This window comes from Trichosurus vulpecula, chromosome 4 (assembly GCF_011100635.1).
Source record: "Trichosurus vulpecula isolate mTriVul1 chromosome 4, mTriVul1.pri, whole genome shotgun sequence".
Classification (NCBI taxonomy): domain Eukaryota; kingdom Metazoa; phylum Chordata; class Mammalia; order Diprotodontia; family Phalangeridae; genus Trichosurus; species Trichosurus vulpecula.
The window spans coordinates 133,529,326-133,556,754 of NC_050576.1; the positions used below are offsets into that span (position 1 = coordinate 133,529,326).

At 36.9% G+C, this 27,429-nt stretch overlaps 1 protein-coding gene across 3 annotated transcripts in view; it reads right to left on the reverse strand.

The window, feature by feature from the left end:
- CNST (consortin, connexin sorting protein) overlaps nt 1-27,429 on the reverse strand; it is a 106,495-nt gene that overhangs the window by 14,198 nt on the left and 64,868 nt on the right. For all 3 annotated transcript variants that reach the window (XM_036756837.1, XM_036756838.1, XM_036756840.1), the window contains 6 exons: nt 24,903-24,933; nt 24,019-24,105; nt 23,392-23,506; nt 20,440-20,461; nt 20,172-20,268; nt 10,039-10,913 (listed from right to left, as the gene is read on the reverse strand). In XM_036756837.1, coding sequence (XP_036612732.1) covers nt 10,039-10,913; nt 20,172-20,268; nt 20,440-20,461; nt 23,392-23,506; nt 24,019-24,105; nt 24,903-24,933 — 1,227 coding nt within the window. The remainder of the gene's footprint in view (nt 1-10,038; nt 10,914-20,171; nt 20,269-20,439; nt 20,462-23,391; nt 23,507-24,018; nt 24,106-24,902; nt 24,934-27,429) is intronic.

Here is a 27,429-nt window from a genome sequence, read left to right on the forward strand (position 1 = left end):
GTTTCTGAAGCATAGCTCTGTAGGCTATATAAAAAACCATGTGTTTTAGGTAGAAGTACAAATAAGATCATTGATTTGTCAGTACAAATGAATACTGTACACATACATATATAAATATATGCAGAATAAATACAAGGTAGTTAAATACAAGATAGTTAAGGAGGGAGGTCACTTGCAATTGGCTTCCTGTAAAAGGTGGGAGATATTGTAAAGAGAATTCTTGGTCAAGCAAAATTTAGATAAGATGGCCTCAGAGGTCCCTTGTATCTCTGAGATTCAATTGCAATGTCAGCCCCTTGAGAATAGGGGTTTTCGTTCTTCTCACTTGGATCCCCAGTGCCTAGCATAGTGCCTGGCACAGAGCAGATGCTTAACAAATGCTTGTTGATTTACTGAAGGGGTCATCTAGCCTCTGCTTAATGATCTTTCCTCATGTGAAACTCACTAACCTAAGGCTGACCATTCCATTTTTGAAGAGCTCTAATTTGGGGGACATTTTTCTTAAGCTGAGCTAAAATATACTTGCCTTTAATCTTTACCCAAATTTCTGGTTCTGCTCCCTGAAGCTAAGCAAAACAAGTATGGTTCTACTTTCAGATGTGTAAAGATGGCTATCCTACATAGCCTCAAGGCTTCTTTTCTTTCAATTATCCACTAAGAGTTCCTGCAGCAAAAACTTGTATATTCTTTTAAAATCACCTATCAGAATGTTTAGCACATAGCAGGCAATTAATACATTTCTAACTGATTGAATGACTCCAGGTAACTAGTCACAGTAGTCCACATGTGGTCAAACCAACGTAGAGCTCAGTTGTCTAGCTATTGGCTCCCTTGCACTGGACATTGTGTCAATGCCTCTATCAATGCATTTATATATGTAAAATATAAAACATGACTTCAGCTTTTTTGGCTGCTGTATCATACTGCTTTTCTATACTAAGCTTACAATTCATTAAAACCTTTACCTCTTTTTCACATATATGATTTTCTAGCTATATTTCATCTCAAACTTCATTTTTACTTTGACATGCACATTCAAAATTCAACTGGGCAATGGAGAAAGACTGCCTTTTATTACTGTCTTTAGAGAGCAAAAAGGGTGAGCTGCTGTCTAGACATACCTCCCAAATGGTATAGAGTTGATTTTTTGAACCCATGTATAAGATTTTACATTTACCTGTTAAATGTCATCTTACTAGTTTCAGTCTAATGTTCTAGAGTTCTAGCCTGTCAAGGCCTCCAATGTTCTGTTCTTTTATATTTCAAGCAGATGATTTTAACCTCAGTGTCTCTGAGTTTTCTTCTCAATATACTGGGTTATACTGTGCCATTTGAGATGGAAAACAGCTTAATTTGTTTATGCAACAAATTAATTTTTAAAGTGATGTTTAAGGTGCTCGCATTGAAAGGACTGCATTTATTATGCATCTGTGGATCTTGACTTTGGGAAGGGAAAGGAACGTGTATTTATTAAGGGCCTACTATATGCCACTTAATAATGGGCAGCTAGGTGGCACAGTAGATAGAGTGCTGAGCCTCGAGTTATAAAGACTTAACAAATCTGGTCTCAAACACTTATTAGCTGTGTGACTCTAGGCAAATCACTTAACCCTATTTGCCTCAGTTCCTCATCTGTAAAATAAGCTGGAGAAGGAAATGGCAAACCACTCTAGTATCTGCCAAGAAAACCCCAAATGGGGTCACAAAGAGTTGAACACAACTTAACAACAATAACAACTGTGTGCTAGGCACTATAAAGAACACTTTACTAATATTATCACATTCTGCCATTTGAAATGTTGACTATCCTCCTAGTTTTACATCTGTTACTTTAAAAAATTAAGGCAAACTGAGAGACAATGGTCTGAATATGATAAATTTATTAGTTAGTTTAACAGTTACCAATAGATTGGGTCAACGGCCTTTCTCATGACCAAAGAGGTGGGTAGGACTTATTAGCCTTCATATAGTTTTGCAAAGTAGAGAAGAACAAAGAACAAAGGTGGGGAAAACAATGTGATTGGTAATAGGGCTGGCAGCATAGGTGGGGTGGGGAGGGGTGAGGGCAACATGACTGGTTACATTAAAGAAAGTGGGCTAGTACCCACATGGAGCTAGTAACTACCCTTCTCTGTCACTACGGAATGCTTGATTGATTTATGGGACCCATCTTGCATCCTGAGGCTACCGAGAGTGGACTAGGGATAGTAGACTCCCTGGTTCCTAGGAGGGAGATGTGACAGACAAGAATGAACAGTGTATCTTGTGGAAATGTACCACGTCAGCTCGCAGGCCTTCAAAGAGAGCAAACAGATGTCATGGGATTTTCCAGGAGCTAAAGGTATGAGGGATAACAAGTTTTCTTTTAACTAACCCAGAGGGAAAACTGAATTCTTGTGACTAAGAAATGTTCATTGTTTGAGTCTACCCAAGGTTAGAGATGGACCAGACTCCCTAGTGTCCACCTGCACCCCACAAAGCAAGAATACAACAGTGACTGGTAGAACTGAACTCCTAAAATTAGCTCATAGGCAAAGAGACAGAGAAATGTGGCTTGAGCAATCATACAAAATGGGACAGTCATACAGAATAGGATCAAGTACAGAACAGAACCTGTATAAATGACACAGAATCAATTTTAATTCCTTCATGTCTCTTGTAAAAGTTGAAAAATATGATACCTATTTTTTTATCTAAATCATTACTAAAAATATTTTTTAAAGCACAAGCTGAAGGACAGATCCTTGGGGGCACTGCACTAGAGACCTCCCTCCAAACTGACAGTGACCCATTGATAAGTACTTTTTGGGTCTAGTCACTCAGCCAGTTTTCAATCAACCTAAATTATCATCCAGTAGGCATCTATCTTACTTTTGGAATTTCCCTTAAACCAAGCACATCACACACAGTAATAGGCATGTAATAAAGTGAATTACAAGATTTCAATAAAAGTTTTCTTTCTCACAAGTATTTTTGAAAATCATCTCTAATACTATGGTAACACTATTCTGTATTCTATTACAATTAGGAAATACTTAAACAATGGACCCCATTTTTAGAAATCTGACATATGACTTAGAAATGTGTATCAGTTAATACAAAAACTGGAAAGTAGACTTGATATATGAAAAGTGCATCAGATATTAATGAGGAAAATTGTAAAACTTGGAAGTACTTTATACATACACAGACACACATATATGTTGTTAAAGATGGATCTAAATGCAAATCAGCATCTGATACTGTTGACATGAATGAATATAATGAATCCTGCAGAGGATAAAAAAGCCAGTTATGTAGAGGCCCCATGGTAGAGGAGAGAGAATGGGAGACTTGGAATTAGGAAGACATAGGATCATAGCCTGCCTTTGACTTACTATGTGCACAGGGGCAAATAACTTAAACACTCTGAACCCTGGTTTCCCTATATTTAAAATGAGGATAAAATGACTGATCAGGAGGCAGCAAGTCATAGAAGAAAGAACATTGTTGTTACAGTCAAAGGACCTGAGTTCAAATCCCTCTACAGCCACTTAATATCTGAATGGCCTTGGCCAAGTCACTTAACTTTGCTGGGTTTCAATCTCATCCTCTGGAGGGGTAAGACTAGATGACTTCTAAGGTTCCTTTCAATTCTACATCTCTAATACTACTCAGCAAAAATATTTGCCAAGCAGGATATTACATTAATCTTAGAGACTAGATGGCGGCTGAAAAGCAGGGACTACCATGAGCTCCCTGCTGAGTCCCTCCAAAAACCCATAAAAAATGGCTCTGAACCAATTCTAGAACTGCAGAACCCACAAAAGAGCAGAGGGAAGCAGGGCTCCAGCCCAGGACAGCCTGGATGGTCTCTGGGTGAGGTCTATCCTGCACAGAGCTGGGAGCAGAGCAGAGCCCAGCATGGGTGGCATGGACCAGCCAGACCAGGAGCTGGGTAGAGTGTGCCCTAGAGCCCTGAATCAGTGAGTTGCAGCAGTTACCAGACTTCTCAACCCACAAACACCAAAGACAACAGTTAGTGGGAAAAGCTGCTGGGGACAGAGTTATAAAGGAGTTCACGGTTTGGCCACCGCCCCAGGGGGCAGAGGAGGTGGGGACAGCTACAGAACTACAGCTGCAGTTGCTTCCAGCCCCAGCCCCACCTGGTGGGAGAAATTAAGTGGTGGATCAGAGCAGGAGTGCACAGCCTGCTGAAGATCTAAGTCCAGTTCGGGCTGGGGGTTCTTGGGTAAGGAGCAGTGCTAGTGTGGCAGAGCTGGTACCTCCCCCCCAAACGTGGAACATAGAACTCTTTAGTCTACAAGCAGTCATTCCCCACTGAAAAACTCAAGGGTCAAGTTAGTTGGTTGGGAATATGGCCAGGCAGCGAAAACGCACCCAGATTCAGTCTCAGACTTTGCAATCTTACTTTGGTGACAAAGAAGACCAAAACATACAGCCAGAAGAAGTCAACAAAGTCAAAGAGCCTACAACAAAAGCCTCCAACAAAAACATGACCTGGTCTCAGGCCATGGAAGAGCTCAAAAAGGATTTGGAAAAGCAAGTCAGAGAAGTAGAGGAAAAATTGGGAAGGGAAATGAGAAGGATGTGAGAAAACTATGAAAAACAAGTCAATGACTTGCTAAAGGAGACCCAAAAAATACTGAAGAAAATAACACCTTAAAAAATAGACTAACTCAAATGGCAAAAGAGCTCCAAAAAGCCAATGACAAGGCCATGAAAGGCAGAATTAGCCAAATAGAAAAGGAGGTCCAAAAGACCACTGAAGAAAATACTACCTTAAAAATGAGATTGGAGCAAGTGGAAGCTAGTGACTTTATGAGAAATCAAGATACTATAAAACAGAACCAAAGGAATGAAAAAATGGAAGACAATGTAAAATATCTCATTGGAAAAACCACTGACCTGGAAAATAGATCCAGGAGAGACAATTTAAAAATTATTGGACTACCTGAAAGCCACAATCAAAAAAAGAGCCTAGATATCATCTTTCAAGAATATAGAGGACTTTCAAGCTTTCTCAGTGAAAAGACCAGAGCTGAATAGAAAATATGACTTTCAAACACAAGAATCAAGAGAAGCATGAAAAGGTAATCAAGAAAAAGAAACTGCAAGGAACTTACTAAAGTTGAACTGTTTTGTTTACATTCCTACATGGAAAGATGATGTGTATGATTCATGAGACCTCAGTATTAGGGTAGCTGAAGGGAATATTCATATGTACATATATATATATATGTTTATGTATATATATATGTACATGTGAGTGTGTATGTATGTATATTTGTGTGTGTGTGTGTGTGTGTGTGTGTGTGTGTATGGGGAGAGAGAGAGAGAAAGAGAGAGAGAGAGAGAGAGAGAGAGAGAGAGAGAGAGAGAGGGCACAGGGTGAGTTGAAGATGAAGGGAAGATATCTAAAAGAAATAAAATCAAATTAAGGGATCACAGAGAAATCTATTGAGAGAGGGAGATAGGGAGAGATAGAATGGGGTAAATTATCTTGCATAAAAGTGGCAAGAAAAAGCAGTTCTGTAGGAAGGGAAGAGAAGTCAGGTGAAGGGGAATGAGTGAATCTTGCTCTCATCAGATTTGACCTGAGGAGGGAATACTATACACACTCAATTGGGTAACTTACCCTGCAGGAAAAAAGGAGGAAGAAGAAGATAAAAAAAAGGGGGTATGATAGAAGGGAGGGCAGATGGGGGTGGAGGTAATCAAAAACAAACACTTTTGAAAGGGGACAGGGTCAAGGGAGAAAATTCAATAAAGGGGGATAGGTTAGGAAGGAGCAAAATATAGTGAGTTTCATAACATGAGCATTGTGGAAGGGTTATACATAATGATACGCATGTGACCTATGTTGAATTGCTTGACTTCTTAGGGAGGGTGGGTGGGAAGGGAAGAGGGGAGAGAATTTGGAACTCAAAGTTTTAAAAACAGATGTTCAAAAGCAAACAAAAAAAGTTTTTGCATGCAACTAGAAAATAAGATACACAGGCAATGGGGCGCAGAAATTTATCTTGCCCTACAAGAAAGATAGGGAAAAGGGGATGGGAGGGGAGTGGGATGACAGAAGGGAGGGCTGATGGGGAACAGGGCAACCAGAATATACGCCATCTTGGAGTGGGGGGGAGGGTAGAAATGGGGAGAAAATTTGTAATTCAAACTCTTGTGAAAATCAATGCTGAAAACTAAATATATTAAAAAAATAAAAAAATAATTAAAAAAAAGAAAAATAAATAAATTTGTCCTATTAAAAAAAAAATCTTAGAGACTGCAAAACTAAAATCCAATACAGTGGAACATGCAATCAGCAAGAAATGACAACAAAAACCAAAAATGAAACTGACTCAATGTTGGGAATCTCAAAAGGAAGAATAATTTGGGTGAAATATTAATTATAAAGTCTACGATTTTTTTCAAGAGCTTGATCTGCATGTTTCTTGATTAATAAGCACCTGCTGGCTGTTCTGCATCTCTCCCCCCGTCTCCCTCATAATGAGGCTTGCTGGTTTAAAGAATGAATACTGACATCATCCTAAATGGTAATGAAATGATGACAGGGACAGGACATTGTACTGCTTCTTTTTAATACACAATTCATGTTAACTTAGGTGGGTGGATCCATTTGTCAGCAGTTATATTAAAACTGAGAAAAGCATAGACCCATTTAGAGAATATAATTTTTAAAAAGAAACAAAACCCCCACATTTTTGTTTCAGATTACTAAATGAAAAAAATTGCCTACTTTCCCTCTAATTCACATCGATAGACTTGTTTATGAAAATCCATGGAAAATCACACTTTGACAATCAGCAGCAACAAATAGTTTCCTGGCCCTATCTGTGTGTGTAGTTCTGTGGTGCACTACTATGACTTGAGAAATACTTAACTATTTTTTCCATATCTATACGTTCATCTGTGTAGGCAACTCCTGGTGAGTAAAGCCCTGCTACTAATACATAAAGCTACTGTTCTCCAACTTAGAAGTTAAAATCCATAAAAAATGCTTAATAACATAAAGGGGTATATATTTGTCAAACAAGTGGTATAGCAGGAAAAACAAAACAAAAATTCTAAGACTTTATGAGTGATAGAAGATCAATATGGTTGTTGTCTTTAGGGAAGGAATCAGATGGTCCATAAAGAAGAGGACGTGGTTAAGGGTTCTCAAACATGCCTCTAGAGCAGGGGTTCTTAACTATTTTTGTGTCATGCCCTACTTTGGAAGTCCGGTGAATGAAACCTATGGATCTCTTCTCAGAATAATGTTTTAAAATGCATAAAATAAATAGGATTATAGAAGCAATCAATTATATTAAAATATAGTTACTGAAGCATTTAAAAAAAGTTCACAGAACCCAAGTTAAGAACCCTTGCTCTAGAGGGATAGGACAAAATCTTAGCTCCTTTCCAAAGACAGGTGGCCCGGGCTGTATCTCAATTACGGTGTTATCAGAGACTGTTGTCTTTGAGTAAACTGACTACCCTCATTATAAGGTAGATTGTCAAGCCAGGACAGCTAGAAAACATCATGACCTCTGAATGCTGTCCCAGTGCATCCCTGTACCAGGGGAGCATGTGGAGCACGTGAAAGGAAAGGCCTACAGGTGACTCAGCTCGTGGTTATTTTCAAACCGTGCCAACTACATCTAGCCATCTTCCTCAGCCTTCTCCCCCCAGAACCTGGGCTGTGACCCTTGGACCCTCGGATCTGAGAGAAAGCTTTCACTTCAGTTAGGGTCAGCTAGAGCATCAGGCCTGGAGTCAGGAAGACCTGAGTTCAAACCTGGCATCAGACACTTGCTGTATGACCCAGGGCAGGACACCCAAGCTTTGTTTGTCTGTAATAGTGTCCACAGTATGCCAGGGGCTGTGCTGATCCTCATAACAACCCTGTGAAGTAGGGGCTGTTAGTATTCCCATTTCACAGATGAGAAAGATGAGCAGACAGCTGTTAAATGACTCGTCCAGGCTCCTGCAGCTAATAAGAGTCTGAGGCTTGATTTCAAGCCCAGCACTCTATTCACTGAGCTACTGGCTACATTCAATTCAATAAAAAATAAACAAGGCACCTTATAAAAGAAAAAAAAAGGTTACAGAACAAGCCACTTTTTTCCACAGGAAAAAAAAGTCTGTCAGAATTTGTATTTTAGCTCAGAGTTTCTTAGAATTCACAGCTAAAAGGCTGATGTTAATTTGGCTGACGTGTAAGAAGTGGTTTCACACAAAAAGGCCAACTTAAAAATTAAATTAATTGGTATGACAAAATATTTGGTGTCATCTAAATTTCCTCTCTTCCCCAGAGTGCCTAAGCACAGTGCTCTAGACATAGAAGATATTTAATCCATTGCTTTTGTTGAATAAGATGAATTAGCATAACCTATGCTGTGTTTTTGGTCCAAAGCAGCTAGTTAGTGACAGAGTTCAGATTACAATCCAGTCAGTCTCTAATTTCATTTCTTTAGACTTTGTCTCTTTGATGCTTCAACTTCCTCTTCTATAGAATGAGACTGGAAGATCAGATGATCCCATAGGTCTCTTTAGCTCTAAAATTCTATACCTGTAAGTCACACTGTGAAGAGCTTACCACTCTAGTCCAGTAAGAGCAATCTGCATTGATGTAACATGTTTATACAGGTTTACAAGATGCCTTTGGTCATTCTCTGCCCCACCCCAGGCACCCTGCCTCACTTAGCCCTCTTTCTTATTCTCCACCCATGATGGCTGTACAGACAGCAGGACTTCAGGGACTGCTTCATAGTTCAGCTTAAATTTTATTTCTTCTTGTGGATCTGTGGTTAACACCTTTCCTGCATTGGGAGAGGTAATTTAGGGATTTGCTTCAACAAATTTGCACTGGATTGCACAGAGACAAAAATAAGTGAGCGTGGAGAGTATCAAAACACTTTGTCATTTACTCTGCTTCATTATGTCAAGAAAAACTTAAAAGGAGAATTATTCCTGGAAAATCAACCATAAATAGCAAATGAAGGAAACTAAGAATGAAAAAAAGCTGATGTCCTACTTTAGCAGCAATTAAGGTTTTAAATATTACCGGAATCTTGAAAAAAAAAAGTATTTCCAACAGTTTTATATGCATGTAATAATTTGTTTGCCTTTAATCTTGGCTTACTGAATATACCTGGTAAAGTATCTTTATGATTTAATCTAGAATTCTGTCATTATCAACTGTAGATAAAACAAGCGCAGAATCTATCAAAAGGCAAGGATGAAACTTAACAATGACTTAGGGAAAAAAAAAAGGCCCTCCCTATGGGTTTGGCTATTATTCCACTGAACTGTAGGAAACAACAAAATTACTTTCTCTAAAAGAGAGTTATTTTTGTTTGAACTTATTTTACTTAAGATATTTTTTATTTCTTTAGAAAAAAATCTAGATTTGAATTACTTATAACATTTGTGCTACTGGAGTAGGTGGCCCATCTTTAGTCGGTCAGTGAGCACTATTAGGTTTGTTCTCAAAACACTATGTTTATTAAGATCAGAATAAAAACTTATTCCTATACTCTACTACTTTAATATTTTAAACTACTTTTTCTATTCTCCATAAAGATTAAAATTTTTTAAAATTCAGATTAAAAAGTGGAATATACCAGATTTTGTCTTCTATATGAAAAGACTTCAATGCAATGATATGACTAAAAGCTCTACTTAGAGAATAATTCTTATGTGCTCAACTTTCTTTTACTGCCACATACAAGTCATATTTATTAAAAGTCTTTGCTAGTAATTAGTGAGTATGACTTAGCTGTCTGTATCCAGAGACCTGTAAATAGATATTTCATGAATTTCAAAAAATCATTCCTAAAAATAATTTATGGTATGTATGTGGGGCATACAGTAGGCACCTGTAATTAAGATTTAAGTCCTAATAACTGAAATTAAATTAAGATTCTTGTGTCCAGGACAAGTGATGAATTACCTCCCATTCCCCCCAATTAACATCTTAATTATGTAAGTTAACACTCTATTTCTAACACTGATTTCTGGTATTAAATCTCTCAGATTTACCTCTGTAATCTCTATCCTTTTTGCAAGATCATCAAGAGAAAGGCAGCTCTCATCGGAAGGCAGAGGCTCCTGTAGACTATAAGATGCTTCTTCAGGTGAAAGATCTTGAAGGGTGTCAGAGTCGTCCTGATTTTCTTCATATGGAAGATAAGGCCCAGTGTCTTTTAGGCATCCTTCTAAAAGCCTGTTCAAGTAATCTTTTGTTTCTTTACTGACTTCCTCCTCCTCCTCCTCCTCTTCCTCCTCCTCCTCCTCTTCTCTCCATTCCTCTGGTGCTATATGTAGTTCTGGATCCTCCAAGTCAGATGCTCTGTTATCTTCACAATGCACATTTTCTGGTGGTAATTTTCCATCACTGTCTGTAAGATCGGGTTGCTGCTGATTTAATGCATTGTTTTCAAGTTCTTCTCTCGCATCAGTCACATCAGAGGCATCCTGGGGCTGCTGTCGGAGTCCATTTCTTTCAGCCTGTAAATTTTCATCTTCAGGATTCAGAGAAAGAGGTATATGTTCACTGCTTGATAAAATCAAGGGATCTACCATTGATCTATCAGAAATCAGCACCTTAGGTCTATCAGCAATTCCTTCTCTTTTGGCTACATCCTCACAGACTTCTGTGTCCTCTTTACTCGAATTCTCAGAAGAATCAGAGCCAGGCCTGCTGCTCACTGTCTCTGAGGGCTGGGTGTGTGACTCTGATATTGATTCAGCCCTGCACTGCTGCTCCTCCATGTGGTCTTTGCTGGCACTTACTGGAGGACTGACTGCCTCCATCAGCTTATCAATCTGATTACTGAACAGACTCCTCTCACTCTTCTCTTCTTCTTTATGCTGGTTTTCTTTCCTTGATTCAATGCCGGACCAAGTTTCACTCTCTAAAGATGAAAAAAAAAATTCTCAATTTGAAAAATAACTTTGTAGATGAACAAAGATGAGAAAGAACATTTCCAGGTGGAATCTGTTGCAAGAGTGTTCAACTTAAGGTAAGAGTAACCAGATAAGAGTAAGCAGGAGATACACTTAGTTATTTCCTAATCAATGTATTTGCAAAAAGAACTAAGTACATTTCATTCAAAACCATTTTAAAAGGTATCAGTGAAAATGGGTGGTGCAATGGAAAGAGTGTTGGACCTGAAGTTGGGAAGACTCACCTTTCTGAGTTCAAATCTGACCTCACACACTTACTAGCTATGTGACCCCGAACAAGTCAAACCCTGTTTGCCTTGGTTTCCTCACCTGTAAAATGAGCTGGAGAAGGAAATGGCCAACTAATATAGTATTTCTGCCAAGAAAAACCCAAATGGAGTTATGAAGAGTCGGACACAACTGAAAAATGATTGAACTGAATAGAAGTAGAGTATTTTAAAAACATGCAAGACATTTTTGTACTTTTATTTAGGACCAAATGAGATCATATTTGTAAAGTATTTTACAAGTTCAAAAGGGTAATGGGTATTATAACAAAATATTAGTTTGAGTCATAAAAATGTGGGCTTTTTTTAGAATAAAAGGTAAAGATCTAAATTGCTAAGATTTCTAACGATTACGAAACATCCCCTCTCCCCATCACCTCCTCTCTCCCTGCAAAAAAAAAAAAAAGGAAATCTACATTGGTTCTTATCTCCTGGAATTTACTCCCTCCTTGGACTATTTTAATAGTTTCCTAACTGGTCTTCCTGTATTCATTTTTTTTTCCTGCCTGAAATCCATCCTTCACACTGCTGTCAGATTATTTTTTCTTAAGCATACATCTGATCGTGTCAATACTTTGTTCAAAACTTTTCAACAGCTCCCCAACTGCCAATCAATTTCAAATCCTCTCCTTGCCATTCAAAGCTCTCCATAATCTGGCAACACTATCTACCTTTCTTGAATATGATTCCCTGCCCTGTACATTTATAATTCATCCAAAACAGACTACTACATTCCTTGGAATACACCCCTTCTTCTCAGCTTCCCAGATGGCTCTCTTCGTCAAACTGTCAAACTTCCATTGCCTCCATGAAGTCTTTCCTGATTCTGCTTGGTAATGATTCCTTTGGCAGATCACATTCCTCTGGAAAACTGTAAACTCCATGGGGTGGGGCTAGGAGTATGTTTTATCTAGACTACTATGTTTTCTCCATAGCCCATAACACAGGGAGGACTCTAACAAGGCAGGCTGATATTCAGAACTGGGAAAGACCTTAGCAAGAGGCTTAACAGATGCTAAACTGAACTGACTTAAAATATACATAGTTATTTAAGCACAATAATCTTGAAATCAATTTCTTTGCAATTACATGCACATATATTCTGGAGGAAAGTTTTAAAGTAATCATAGGGGCAATTTAGCAAAACACCTAATTGTTTTTTGGATAACCAAAAAAAAATTTTTTTTTTTCAGAATGCAAAACAAATGTAAGACATTCTAAAGAGGCAGGGTGGAGATTGGAAATGTGGTTTCATTGGTAGAGGGGAATCCCAGGTGAGGAAACTCCTTCCACTACAGGTTGGCACCTTCTCTGCAAGTTATAGTCTTAGAGAGTTGCTTATGGTAAGGGGTTGAAAAATTAAATGACCCACCAGGGGTTACATAGACACTAAGTCTGTTGTTTAGGGCAGAACTTAAACTGAGGTCTTTGTGGATCCTAGGCCAGTTTTATATACACTATGCCACACAGGATTGGACTATTTAGCCTCTGAGGTCCCTTTTATCTCTGGATCTCTATGATCCTATGATCCTACTGCCCCCCAGGCCCAGGGACTTCCATCCTTCCTCCTCAAGAAGACTACTCATCCTTTTCCACTCTCCCTGCCCATCTTGCCCTCCAAATTGGGATATTTATGCAAAAAAAAAAACCTGGCTGCAATTATTTTAGCTTAATTCTAGAAGTAAAAATTAAAGGGAAACAACAGCATACATAAGTAGAAATAAAGGCAAGGGAAATGAGAAAGAAATGATGAGGCAGAGAGAAAGGAGAGGAGGAAGAAAGACAATAGGGGAGAATCAGAAGGAATGAGAGGAATAGAGGGTGAAATAGGGAGACAGAGGAGGATAAGAGAAAAAGAAGACTGAGGAAAAAGAAGTTTTTAGGTTTAGAGGAATCACACATTCCAACAATCTCTTTGGTTGTGAAATGCTGCCATTCCACTGAAATGCTCCTATCCACTGAAATGTAGGTTAATCAATTAAGAACTCTTTCTAGCTCTTTAAACTGATTCTTACATTTTTAATCTTTACAGTTTCATTCTGAATGGGATAACTCTACTTAGGTGGAAATTATTCTCTGGATTGTGGCATCAGAATTACCCGAAGGCCTGATAAAACCTGTCCTGGGTTGGTGGCTCCCCATTATGCTATCCTCTGACAGGACATAGGGACTGGACCTGTGATTTCACTGATACAGAGAAAGATTTCCTCATATTTCCAGAACCTTCTCAGCAACTTGCACTGAAGGGGTCGCAAGTGTAAAAAGTTTAAGAAGCACTGGCCTAGAATGCTGACAAGTTAATTGACTTGCCAAAGGTTACATAGTCAGTTTGTAATAGTGGCAGGTCTTGAATCCAACAAGGTATCAAAATAAATTGTGGAAAGCACCTGATCTGGAATCAGAGGACTGAGTCCCAAGTCTCAGTGCTAGCATTCATGTGTACCCCTGGGCAAGGCATTTAATTTTTTGAGTCTCAGTTTTCCTATCTGTAAAATGAGGGAGTTGGATTGGATCTTTAAGGTTCCTTTCATCTCTAAATCCTATGATTAAAAGAAAACAAAGAACTATAAGATAAATAAAAAAAAAGTTATATGCTCTCCAATTAGGACGTGGAAAAAAATCATATTAGAGACATTGGGAAGTTCAAATATGCAGAAAAAATAAGGGATATTATATGGTTATGATAAAAGGACAGAAAGGAAGCAATATTATATGCTATATAATCTGTTTTCCAGGTCTATCTTCTTAAGCATGCCTAACCAAGAGACTGTCATGCTCAGCCCTTAATAAAACAATTCAAAGTAAATGTCTGTTGATGATGACATGAATAATTTATATTATAAAACATGGAGGTTTTAAACACAAAGTTTCTGGCTTTCCTCTAGCTGAGGTTAGTAGTGACTGAATATATACTATAATTTGATTAATTAGAGGCCAACATGTAGTACACTTGAGGTACAATTCAATTTTGGGGGGGATTCCTGTAGTAACTCCTTAAAGGGAGCATTATAATCAATGACCCCAGAGAACAAAGTTCATGACCAGCAGGGCATATAAATTAGCACTCTTTATATTGTTACTATATTTGTTCGTTTGGAAACAATATGAAAACCATTTTTGATATCTTTTACATGCTTAAATTTGGAGGGGGAAAGAGGTATCTAGTGTGACTTGTAGAGAGCAAAAGTTACCTACATTTTTACTAAACATAAAGAGAAATAATCATGGAACATATGGTAGGTATTCAGTGAAAAGTTATTGTATTAAGCCATAAAAGATGATTCAAAAGTAAAAATTAATCTAGGTTTACGTGCTTTAATATAACACATAATACAATAATTGTTGACTTTAGTCAGCTACTAGTTGTAAATTTTACATTTTAAATTAATGTTATTTAGGTCTTTAGAGAGTTTGGATCCCAAACCTGGTAACGGACAGACTCATGAACTCTAATCATGAATTGTTTTTTCTTTAGTAGAAAAGGTATTATTTGAGAAAAGATGTCAGTAAATGAACTGCTTTTCTAGTAGAGAGAAAACAAACAGACAGACAACTATTTATGATATGGAGCCAAAGCTAAACAGTATTACCTATATATTAATTTTAAATTTAAGTACAAAATCTGCAAGAGGTAGCTGAATAAAACCAACAGATTAAAAACATATTTATTAGGACAATTACAGGCATGTCATTTTATTGCACTTCCCTTTACTGAGATTGCAGATATTGTGTGTGTGTTTTTTTCAAAGAAACAAATCAATGGTTTGTGTTTACGGCAACTCTGCATCAAGCAAGTCTATAGGTGCCATTTTTCCAACAGCATGTGCTCACATTGTGTCTGCTGTCACATTTTAGTAACTGTCACAATATTTTAAAGGTTTTCATTATTATTTTATCTTTTATAGTGATCTATAATGAGTGATCTTTGTATTACTACTATAACTGCTTTGGGGCACCACAAACTGAACCCATAAAAAACAGAACTTAATCAATAAATGTGGTATATGTTCTGACTGCCCCATCCACTGGCCATTCCCCTATCTCTCTCCCTTCCTCACTCTCTTTGGGCTTCCCTATTCCTTCAAACACAACAATGCTGAAATTAGGCCCATTAATAACCCTACAATGGCCTCTAAGCGTTCAAGCGAAAGGAAGAATCAACTGATACAGAAAACTTAAATGTCTTATTTTAAGAAATTGCTACAGCCATCTCTAACTTCAGCACCCAACACCCTGATCAGTTAGCAGCCATCAACATCAAACCAAGACACCAGCAAAAAGATTCTGACTCACTGAAGGCTCAGATGATGGTTAGAATTTTTTAGTAATAAAGTTATCTTTAATTAAGATATGTACATTGTATTTTTAGACTTAATACTATTGTACACTTAACAGACTACAGTCTCGTGTAATGTAGCTTTTATATGCACCGGGAAAGCAAAAAATCTATGTAACTCGCTTCATTGCCATATTCTCTTTATTGCGGTGGTCTGGAACCTAAATAGCAGTATCTCTGGAAATGTCTATAGACTGAAAGATTATCAGACAAAAGTCTATTATAACAGGCTGGAAAAAATAAAAGCTAGCGATTTAAAGTTTGCAAATTGCTTTATAGATATTATCTCATTTGACCCTCTCAATAGCCCTGTGAGGTAGCTATCTTCCTCATTTTATATTTGAGAAAACTGAGGCACACAGAAGTTACAGAAATACGGTTAGTCAACATCTGGGGCTGGATTTGAACTCGGGTCTTCCTGACTCTGAGGCCAACACTATCCACTGAGGCATGTAGTACAATTGGCAGCTTTCTAAGAAGTACAAGTGGCCCTAATTAAATAGACCCTAGGTATTAAATTCCTTGGGGGAAAAGAAAGATATTTTATCTGTATATATCAATAAATCAACAGTAGAAATAAAAGGCTGCTCTGTTTCTCGGGTGACTAGAAGATTTGCCTGGAAAAATGAAAGGTTTTGGTGCTAGTGTGTCAAATTCAAAACAGTCTCCAGTACTACCAGGATGCTTGGCCCTTGTAAGTAAGGCAAGGATAACTGTTAAGTTCCTTTGTTTTCTGTGGTGAGAGGGTACAGTATAATCTATGTAAGAAAAGCAACACAGCTAGTTTCACGACCTCAACATTTAAAATAAACTTGTGACTTCTACTATCAAGTGAAGCCAAATTTCTGAGGGAATAATAACTGGTCTGACATTTCTTCCAGTCACTGTGGTTAACCACTGTGAGATGTTGTATCACAACGACATTGCTAACAGTGCTAGCAGTAGAAGGAAGAAGTTAAGGACAAGGATACGAATTATTGGAAGTAAAGAATAATCTACAGTTGGTCTGTGTAGGTTCCGATCAGCAATGCTGACAGACTTCAGTTTAGTAATTGGGCCTTATTAAAGAGAAAAAAAAAAAAGGAGTACACATACGTGTTACTGACTTCTGACTGAATTCTAAGTAACAGAGTAACAAATTAAATTGCGTGGGAGGGAGACTGTTGAAAATACAATACCAAATTTTTTGGAAATTATTTTCAAGGCCACAATTAGGATTTTACTATTTCTAGCAGGAATGAAAAGAGTTTAGGGATAAATTATCTTGGGTTTTTCCAGTTAAAGTGAGTGTCTATTCTATTTTATAGGTCTTAATACTTTATTAGTTGGAAAAGATCACTCCTTTATATCCTTGAATGCTTAAAAAAAAAGCACAGAATTCATTTATTTTCTGCAAAACCAACTGCAATTCTATATGATGCTGACATATTTAATATTTTAAATAGAGGAAATATAATAAATTTTCTAACTAATCACTTTGTAGTTGTATGTATGTGTGTGTTTCTTTTAATGTGACATTAAACCTAAGCCAGGTTTCAAGGGCTTTTAGATGCCCATTTTTCCTATAGAATGATGATAAAAAAAATCACCCAAAAAAACTCCCCTCTCATTTCATAACCAGGTCATGGAAATCTTTTTACAGGATACTTCAGGGCAAACAACAAACCTATTTTCTGCTGTAACCTTCCATAGTGCTTACTCTGCAAACACAGGCACTCAATAAACTTTGGGCTTTTTGGCTTCATATACTGCTTATGTGCTTGTCTCAGGACTCGAAACTGAAGGCAAACTGATTTTGACCGCAGGAACAACTAATCAACAAATAATTATTTTCCCCCACTGCAAACAAGCTAATCATTCACTTATTTACCTAGAAATTCTGGTTCCAAACTACATTTGTATCTCACAAGTATGTTTGAATGCCTTAATCTTTCACAGGCTGCTGAATTTAGATCTGGAAGGGTCTTAAAGATGAGGAAACAGATGCTCTGGGAGAGGCACTGACTTGCCAGTGGATTTGAACCCAGATACTCTGATTCTTAATCCATGTTCTCTCTCAGGGTGCCACGATGCCTCGCTATATACATGACGCAGCTTAGCAGAGTGAGTAAAACATTGGATTTGGTTTCCACAAGACTTCCTGAGTTCAAATCCTGTCTCTGACACTGGCGGAGTGACCTTGGGTAAGTCATTTAACCTCTAGGATTAGTAAGAACACTTACAAAGGGTTGTTGTGGCAATCAAATGAAATAATTTATGTAAAGTGCTTTGCAAATGTTAACCTTCCCTTGCCTCCCTGCATTCACACTGTCATATGTAGGTACATTTCAATGTGTCCTGAAACTCAGCAAAACTAACTTGAAATATATTCACTTAAAGTAGCAGAAGTTCTTGTTTGATTCTAAGTTGATAATACAACTAATAATTTTAATATTAACTTAGTTGTAAGCCATAACCATAGTTGTAAAGCTGGAAGGGACCTTGGAACTTATTAAGTTCATCTTTCTCATTTCGAAGATGTGGAAACTGAGGCCCAGAGAGGTCAGGTGATTTGTCCAAGGCCAAAAAGGTCATAAGTGTTAGAGCTGGGATTCAAACCCAAGCCCCTCTGACTCTTAATCCAGAGCCTGTCTTACTGCATGATAATACCTCCTCTGTTACAGATGACATATTACAATTTTGCATTTATAAATATGCAACTAATTCAATTTTGAAAGTTCCTATTAGTTTTAATTTAAGAATAATTCCTAACATCACACCGTATTTTTTATAATCAGACAATTTTTCAGTATGAGCAAAACAGGAATGAATTTACTAAAGTATATATTTATAACACTTTTAAAAATAAATGTAAATTTTGGTAAGTTTATATATGGTTTACTTCAAAAGGTGATAACTGAAAGTTTTAGGAGCATAATTGTTTAAGAAACATGCAGTGACTGCCTTAATGTGAAGGAACCATACTATGTGCTGTGGATGGAGATATGGGGATATCACTGGGGAAACAAGTAGCAACAGGTCGTTAGAGGTAGTGGGGGAAAAAGCAGTCAAATAACCACTACGAATTCATTACTTGTAGAAAATATATGCAAGTTGTTCAATGAAAGGAAACGCATAGATAAAGAGGCATAAAATGAATTTCTTTGCGAAGTCCATTCAATATTGGTAAATCACATGCTATTCAAGTAAATGAAACTTAAGATTTTCCATGTAAATTTCTTAACTCCTAATAACAACAACTAAGATAGCACTTTAAGGATGCCAAGACACTTTACGTATAGTATCTCATTTAATCCTTATGCAGATTTGATCTTCACACCCTGAGTGTGACTACCTCTTTGTAATTCCTCCAAAGCAGTGACTCAGGAAGGAAAGAACTTGGAAAGATTATGTAGAATTTACTAGCCAATGATAAAAATAACCTGAAACTCATATATACGCATGTCATAATATGACTGATTTCTTTGAGAAGTCTCACCTCCATAGCAGAGGCAAAGGGGTGGGATTTCCCTCCTCCCTTCAATACTCAACCACTTGGGTTGACAAGTTGTGCCTCGTTTCAGAGGTGTACTTGATGTTCATGTCAACCTATCCTCCATATGGTATTGGAGAACCTCAGTGTATAAAAGTATTTGAGAGGAGGCAGGAGACATCACGATCACACCTCTCAGAGAGACAGCCTTGGCTCTGGTGCCACCTCCTTTCATCCTGCCACACATTATTGCTGGGAACAGAAAATGGACTTTGAAAAAATTAGTGTGCACCACAAAATTAAGAAGAGTCACTTTTTTTTATCCTTTTTAGTTGCCTTTTCATATGAAACAGTAACTAATATGGTCTTGGACAATATTATATTCAAAAAGTGACTAGGATGATTTGGCTACAGGAATTCATTTCCACCTGCTCCTGGTATTATTCAAAGCAATGCTGTAAAATTTGAATAGAAATGGATCCTTGCAGGCCACAAGTTGAAATAGAAAACCATAAATTAACATCTATGTTGTCCTGTATTTTTATTTTATTTTGTTAAACATTTCCCAATTACATTTTAATCTGGTTTGGTCTGTCAGTCAGAGTCGGACACCTCTGGATTAAAGGATTTATTAGCATAAATTCATCACAAATACAAATTGTTATTGTTATCTATATATATATTTAAAATAGCATAACCTGAATTTCTTGAGGATGTCCCCACAGTACCGGTGAACTGTGTGATGTACAATGAAATGAAACTTTTGAGTTTTCAAATATATTTTTATAAAGATCTTTTATAAAAGTAACAGCACATTTAAGAAAATTTTCACCAAAGGCTTACACTAGTGTAAAAAATTATACCATCAAGGGATATCCTCATAAAAAGTCTTTACATGGCCATAACTATTACATTTGAAAACTAATTTTAAATATTTTAAGAATTCAGATTTTATGACCAAAAACCCAGAAAAATGGAGCCATAAAAAGCCAAAAGATAGCTATATGCTTCTCTAAAAAGATAAAAGTACACAAAAAAAAAGCTCCTGCCATGTGTGATGCAGATGAAAGACTTGTAGAATACCAAGAGTAATATTAAAATATGAAACTTCAATTAAATCAGAAATGCATACCTGACTTTTTGGTGGTAGCTCCTCTTTCCTCCAAATCTCCAATTACTCTTAACTGTGTAAAATGTATCTCCTCCAAGGACTTTTCTGTAGTTAAGATCTGAAAAATATTAAGATCTTTTCTAGTAACTGTTAAATTGAAGTTAAAATGCTATAATGATTTGAAAAAGATCTTAATATTTTCCAAAAATATCTATTACACATACAGAATGCTACAGATATTCCTACCAATAGTCTGTCATGGTTATTTTCAAAACAAATAATTTCTTACCTTATGTTTTGAGAGAAGAGGCCTGTCAGGAAAATGGAGAAAAAAAAGAATTAAAAACATTTCCAGCAAGAATGTGCTTCTGAACAAAATGTCACCGAAACTACAGCAAAAAATGGATTCACTCTTCTGGATTCTAATATTAGCACTGAACATTTCCAACGTGAAACATTACCATAGTAGTCTACATAGTTTAAAGTGCAAAGTTATATCACATGTTGATTTCATTTAATGACCGATTACTGTGAACTGTGCTTGACTTTTACTGTAGCTATAAATATAAAAAAAATGTATATTAACTACAATTCATTATAAATTTAAAAAATATTATACATACTTTAATTGCTATAAAATATAAAGATCAAACATAATGAAAACATTCTGCATTTATCTTTAAGAGTAAAGATAAATTACTAGGGGAGAATGTTAACAAATGCTTAAAATGCTAAAAAAAAAAATCAAATTTTGCCATTTTTCAATATAGACAAGCCAGTCTTTTCCCTCTTCTTCACATACAACATTCTTCCTCTGATCTCTATGCTTTTAATCAAGCAGGCTGTCCCTCATACTTGGAGTGAAATTCTTCCTCATCTCTGGCTCTTAGAACGCCTCACTTCATTCAAACTATAGCTCAACAACCAGCTCCTGTTGGAGGCCTTTCTTAATCTCTCTAGCAATTAGGGTCTCTCTTCCCCATCCATCCATCTTTGTCTTGTATTTATCTTGTATATATTATGCATCATGGGGCGGCTAGATGGTACAGCGGATGGACTGCCAGGCCTGGAGTCAGGAAGACTCATTTTCCTGAGTTCAATTCTGGCCTCAGGCACTTAATAGATGTGTGACCGTGGGCAAGATAATTAATCTGTTTGCCTCAGTTTCCTCATCTGTATAATGAGCTGGAGAAGAAAATGGCAAGCCATTCTAGTATCTTTGTCAAGAAAACCCCAAATGGGGTCATGAAGAGTCAGATTAATCCAACAGCAACAACGACATTAGGTATCTGCCTATGTGTACATGTTGCTTCCCTTGATATAGGAATTGTTTAATTTTTGTTTACCTGTCGCCTGTTTGTATGTAACATTATGCTGACTGCATCCAGCCCCCAAACAATGCAGAGTCTCTTACAAGGCACCTGTGATCATTCAAAATAGTTTGGCTTGGCCACTCACTTAGAAAAGACCAAGTAGATGAACAATGTCCAGATTTCAATCCTTCTGGAAGGATAACCTGTAGAGCTTGTCCATCAGTATGTATAGAATATAGAATACAACTGGACACCACGTTGGGCCCAGAGCTGAACCTGAGGAGAAGAGAGGGCCAGGCTGTTTTCAGGAAATTACAAAGCTCCTTCACTGACCTCAAGCTTTCTATGAAATGAAAGGCCCATCTTTTTTTTACAACAGTCTATAGTGTTGCTATATGGCAGCAAGGTATGGAATACAACAGTTACCAAAGAATTAAAAATGATTATTACACAGAAGGCAATGGAAAAGTACACAATGTATACAAAATATGTACGCACGCAACAAATAATCAATAATAATTATTATTACTATTCCAAAGAACAATAGTAAAAGACATCCACGAGGATTTGTATGATAGGAAGAGATGAACTAGTCATGTGGTAACATGGAGGAAGGTCTTGAGTATGTTGAATTGATCCCTTGTGATGAACTTATGGAAGGGTGTCTGGAATAGCCTCACAGAATGGATAGGCAAGAGTGGGTTGTGATTTTCCTCATGGAGGGGACTTCTGAATCAAGGAAATTAATGATTCATTTGAATATAATGCACCCTAAGCATTTGGCACTGTTTGGCACACAGTGGGTATTTAATAGATGTTTGTTGATTGACAAAACATGGTGGGAAAATATGAGCTAGATGTTTTATTCCTTATTTTAAAAACCTGAAAAGGTAAATTTTAATGAGCAATATAATGAATTTTTATTAAGCAAATTATATCCCCAATTTTTTCATATAGTAGGTATGAAGTAAATGCTTGTTGGTTGAAAAAATTTGGAACAAATTTTAAAGATTTCAGATTTCTATAGAAATATACATGTTTCATAATACTGATATAATCAATTATGCTTATAACTGAACCAGTCCTGCATTCCTGTCACATGTTTCATGAATGAGAACCTTACCTACATATTATTTTTCAAGAATTACCAATTAACTAAAAACAGTAATTAAAAAACCAAAACAAAACAGACTAACCAGTTTAAGTGATAACTGTATTGAAATGAAAGCTTTTGAAGGTAATGAAAAAATCTGGATATCTGGGCAGCTAAGTGGTACAGAGGAGTCAGGAAGACCGCAGTCCAAGTGCAGTGTCAGTTATTTACTAGTTGTGTGACCCTAGACAAGTCACTTAACCTCTGCCTCAATTTCCTCAACTGTAAAATGGGGATAATAATAAAGGCTACCTCACAGGGTTATTGTGAGAACCAAATGAGATAGTATTTGTAAACTGCTTAGGGCAACGCCTGGCACACAGTAGGTGCTGTATAAATATTAGCTTTGTCATTTATTCCTCCAAATAGATCCTTTACGATACCAAGGAGGTCATGTTTATCTTCTCTACCCACCTCGGAGCCCTCTAGTAACCCTCAGAACAGGATCCCTAGGTCAGAGATCCAAAGGCAACTTCTTCACCTAGTAAATGATCTAGTACGCAGTGTTTGAAAGTAATTACATCAATTATGATAAAGAGATTGTTAGTTCACTCTTCCAGTAATTCTCAGCAAGAAGAGAAAAAAAAATCCACTGTTATTTTGGGAATAAAATATTTATCATTATTTTGGGAAAATGTAATTGTGTTATGAACAGTTTTGAGTCCTCTTAGTGAGAATGTCAAATTTCTAAATGGGTCTTTCCTAATATTAGACACTAGATGCTAATAAGTCCAGTATTCCCCGCTTGCAGTCTAACCAAAGCTTTTGTACTTACTCTTGATGTGTTGTACAAAGTTTAGCGAGTCTTTCAAATTCTTCACCATTCAATCCTTTTTCCGAATTCCTCAGAGATGTAACTGCATGTGGTTCTGCTATTTTCCATTTTGCTTCTAAGTAAAAAAAAAAATCTATTAGCCACCATACACTAATAAAATATTTTAGGAAATGAAAATTTAGTGAGCTGGCACCAGTGATATCAAAGTACATTAAATTTTTAAACAAATGAAAGTGATTCATCACTAAGAGAGTTGATAGAGAGTAAACTCTAATATAACAATAAAGGAACTGTTTCCTTTTTTTTAAAAAAGGAACACTAAATAACATTCTAGATTTTTAAAGAGAGAAAATGGAATGACAATTGGTCATCCAAAATAATCAGAGAAAAGAAAGGGGAAAAAAAGTGTTCTTTTCCAAGTACTTATGTCAAAAGCAAAAATCCAGAGGTGGGAAAATGTTCTCACGATAAGTTAAAAAGTTGTAGTAAAAGCGCTACTTTGTTTTTGATTTTTTGCAACACTGAATTAGCTGGGACAATATATAAACTTTGACCTAGAAAACCAAAACAAATTTCTCAAGCTTTTATCTAATGAGAATTCTTCCTTCTTAATCAAATTGTACTTACCCCACTGCTCCTGAATGGAGGACAGATTTGCAAGCAACTGCTCATGATATAACCGTTCAAGCTGAATGAACTTCATTGCCTTCTCATCTGAATAGGGGATTTGAGAAAAATATAAATGCAGACCAAAAGAAATGTTTGTATGTACATTTATGCTGAACACATTTTGAGACATGCTTTAGTTTTGTCAAAAAGGATATTTACCTAAAATGACACGGCTTTACTATTTTAAAACTCATTCCGACCTAAAATTTCCTGTCTGCCCTTACAATGTAAATTTTTCTGCAGACTATATGAAGGTATTTTAAAATGAGAGAATGACATAAATCAATGACAGATCTACAAAAATCACAGAATTTCAAAGTTGGATGGTACCTCTCAGGTCATTTGGTCCAACTCATAAGCAAAAAGGAATTCTCATCATATGATAAAATACTCAGTAACTGGTCATCTAGTCTCTGCATAAAGATTCCTAATAAGGGGAAACCCATGGCTTCATAAGACAGCCTAATTCACTTCTGGAAAGCTCTAATTTTTGGAAAGTTTTTTTTTTTTTTTCCTGATAAGGCAGCTAGGTGGTGCAGTGCATAGAGGTCTGGGCCTGCAGTAAGGAAGAGTTCGAATTTTGTCTCAAATACTTACTAGCCCTGTGACCCTGGGAAAGTTGCTTAACTTGTTTGCCTCAGTTTCCTCAACAGTAAATAGAGATAAAAGCTCCTGACCCATAGTGTTATTGTGAGGATCAAATCAGCTATTTGTACATTGCTTAAAAGTGTACATATCCAAAGCTAAACTGTTAGTTATAAAGCATGCCAAATTTTGAGCCACCTAGTGATAATTCTTTAAAAACTATTCTCATGCAATGGTCAATAGAAAGAAAAGGATACAGTCTTCTTCTTGAAAATAGGTCTCTGCGATCTGTTTAAAACAAACAACAATAGACAGATTTTATTGGTGAGATACTTAGAATACAAGGTTGGGACCTTCAACCTATTTAGAAATCAGAGATAAAGAGACCCTCATTTAACTTCATTTTCATTAGTGAAGTTGGTAGTTAGATTAAACTATCAGGATGGAGTATCCTAGATCTATTTATTCCAGAAACCAAACAGTCACTCATCCCATTCACAAGTGTTTTCTCTTCCTGTTCTAGTCTCATGTCAAAGATAATTTCCCAGATTAACACAAGTTCAAGGAGTAAAAGTTTCAGAAAATATAAAGTGACTATCCAGCTACACAGTAACACTTTGAAAAATTTTTATTTTAGAACAGAGATGATAAATGTGTTTCATCAGATGAGATCTTAAAACTATAGTTGAATAAAGTCAGAAAATACTTATTCCAAACATTCATTTCATAAATTACTGAAGACCTCATGGAACTACTTTTAAAAAGGCAAAGACTTGCATAGCTGTCAATGTTTCAGAAATGAATTTGGATGGAGGCAGAGTTTTCATGAATTACTTTAGGCTCTTCATGGAAGAAGATTTTTCATTAATAAGTGTAGTAGTTTTGATTATACAAGTCATTTCTCCAAAGCATGCCATAAGAATATCTGCATATTTGGTCTGTTTTGTTTAGTACAGTTGCTTATGGAAGACCTTTAACCTAGATGCCTAGTACAATAGATGGCCCATCTCTACCTTACCTCTCCCATTATATAGATAGGGAGACTGAGACAGAGCGGTTTAAAATTACTCACTCACCATGTAAGTAATAGGAATGAAAAGGAAATGAAGTTTTCTAAAAGGATTAGTTAACAGAAAAGGCCATTCTCTCCTAGATCCTGAAAATTTTGAAAAGCAGATAAAAGGATATAACATAACTTAAAAAAAACGTTTGAGGGGGCAGGGAGGTAGTAGAGCATTGGCCTGGAGTCAGGAGGACCTAAGTTCAAATTCAGCCTCAGACTCTTGACACACTTACTAGCTGTGTGACCTCAGGCAAGTCACTTAACCCCAATTGCCCTGCCTTCCCCCCTCCAAAAAAGAAAATGTTTGTGAATGATGATTAAAAGACCTAGAAAGAGAAAGACCTCCAATATTTTTAATGGTTCCCTTACAGGAGGATATGTACAAGAATCACACAACATGTTTTACAATTTGTACCGGTGCAGGGGATACCTGCATAGAATAGATCATGGATCCATTAAAATATCAAAGTATTATATTGACCATAATCTTCTTGAAGTCACAGAGATGGTTTGGAGCTTGGTGTCATATTTTCTTACTTTACGACAGTTTTCTAGCTAAGTATTTCTGGTGCAAATTTTTCTCTGTGAATCCCACTAACATAGGTAAGATGGTACCTAATTTTGTTTTGCTCGTCAGACTGAAATTGCCAAATCCTCAAAGCAAAGCAGCATATATACCTATATTTATGTGTCTTTAGAGACTATCATCAAAGTTGGAGCCATTTCTCATCCTTGCCGTGCCCCGCCTCACCCCACCCCACCCCACTCCTACTGAACAGTTCAGCCTATCTGGGCAACTTCAAGAGCCCAACTAGTCTCTCAGCTTCTTTCAGTTTCTCTCTTCCTCGATCAATGGCACCTTTGTTAGATTAATCTTGTTAACAAGATTTTATCACTTCACTGATTCTATCAGAAACCTTAACGAATTCCTACTGCCTTTCCAATAAAACCTACGTTTCTTAGCTTGGCAGTGTGGTGGGATTGAAAGAATAAGTGAATTAAGTGTCAGGAAGACTCAGTCTAAATCCTGCCAGTCAACCTCTCCTTGAGCTTTGGTTTCTTCATGTGTAAATGGGCTTTAAAAATACCTACTTCACTGCCATGTGGCCCAAATGAGAGAATGTATGTGAAGTGCTTTGCAAACTTTAAAGTGCTATGTAAATCTTGACCATTACATTTACTCAAGGCCCACCATGATTAGATTGGGAACTCTCTTTACAAATTTATTGTATGCTACCTTGCCTCATACTCACATTCAGTCAAGATAAAACTATTCCCTGAACACATCTTAGCTTTTCTGAATTAAAGCCTCAACTTTCTTTCCTTTCTCCCTCTTCTTAACCCCTTACAATTCAGCTCCACTAAAACTGCTCTCTTCAAAGATACAAATGATCTTAGTTGCCAAATCTAAGGCCTTTTCTCAATCCTCAATCCCCTTGACTTCTCTGCAGCTGCTGACACTGCTGATCATTTTCTCCTCCCTAATACTCTCTTTTCCCTGGTTTTCAGGACACCCCTCCCCCTTTCGGTTCTCCTCCTACCTGACCACTTCTTCTCTGTCTCCTTTGCTGGATCCTCCTCCAGGTCATTCCCTCTCAGGTGTCCCTCAGGTTCTGTCCTGGGCCTTCTTCTCTCCTTCTATCCTACTTCATTTGATGATCTCATCAGTTCCCATGGATTTAATTACCATCTTTATGATGACAATTCCCAAATCTGCCTTT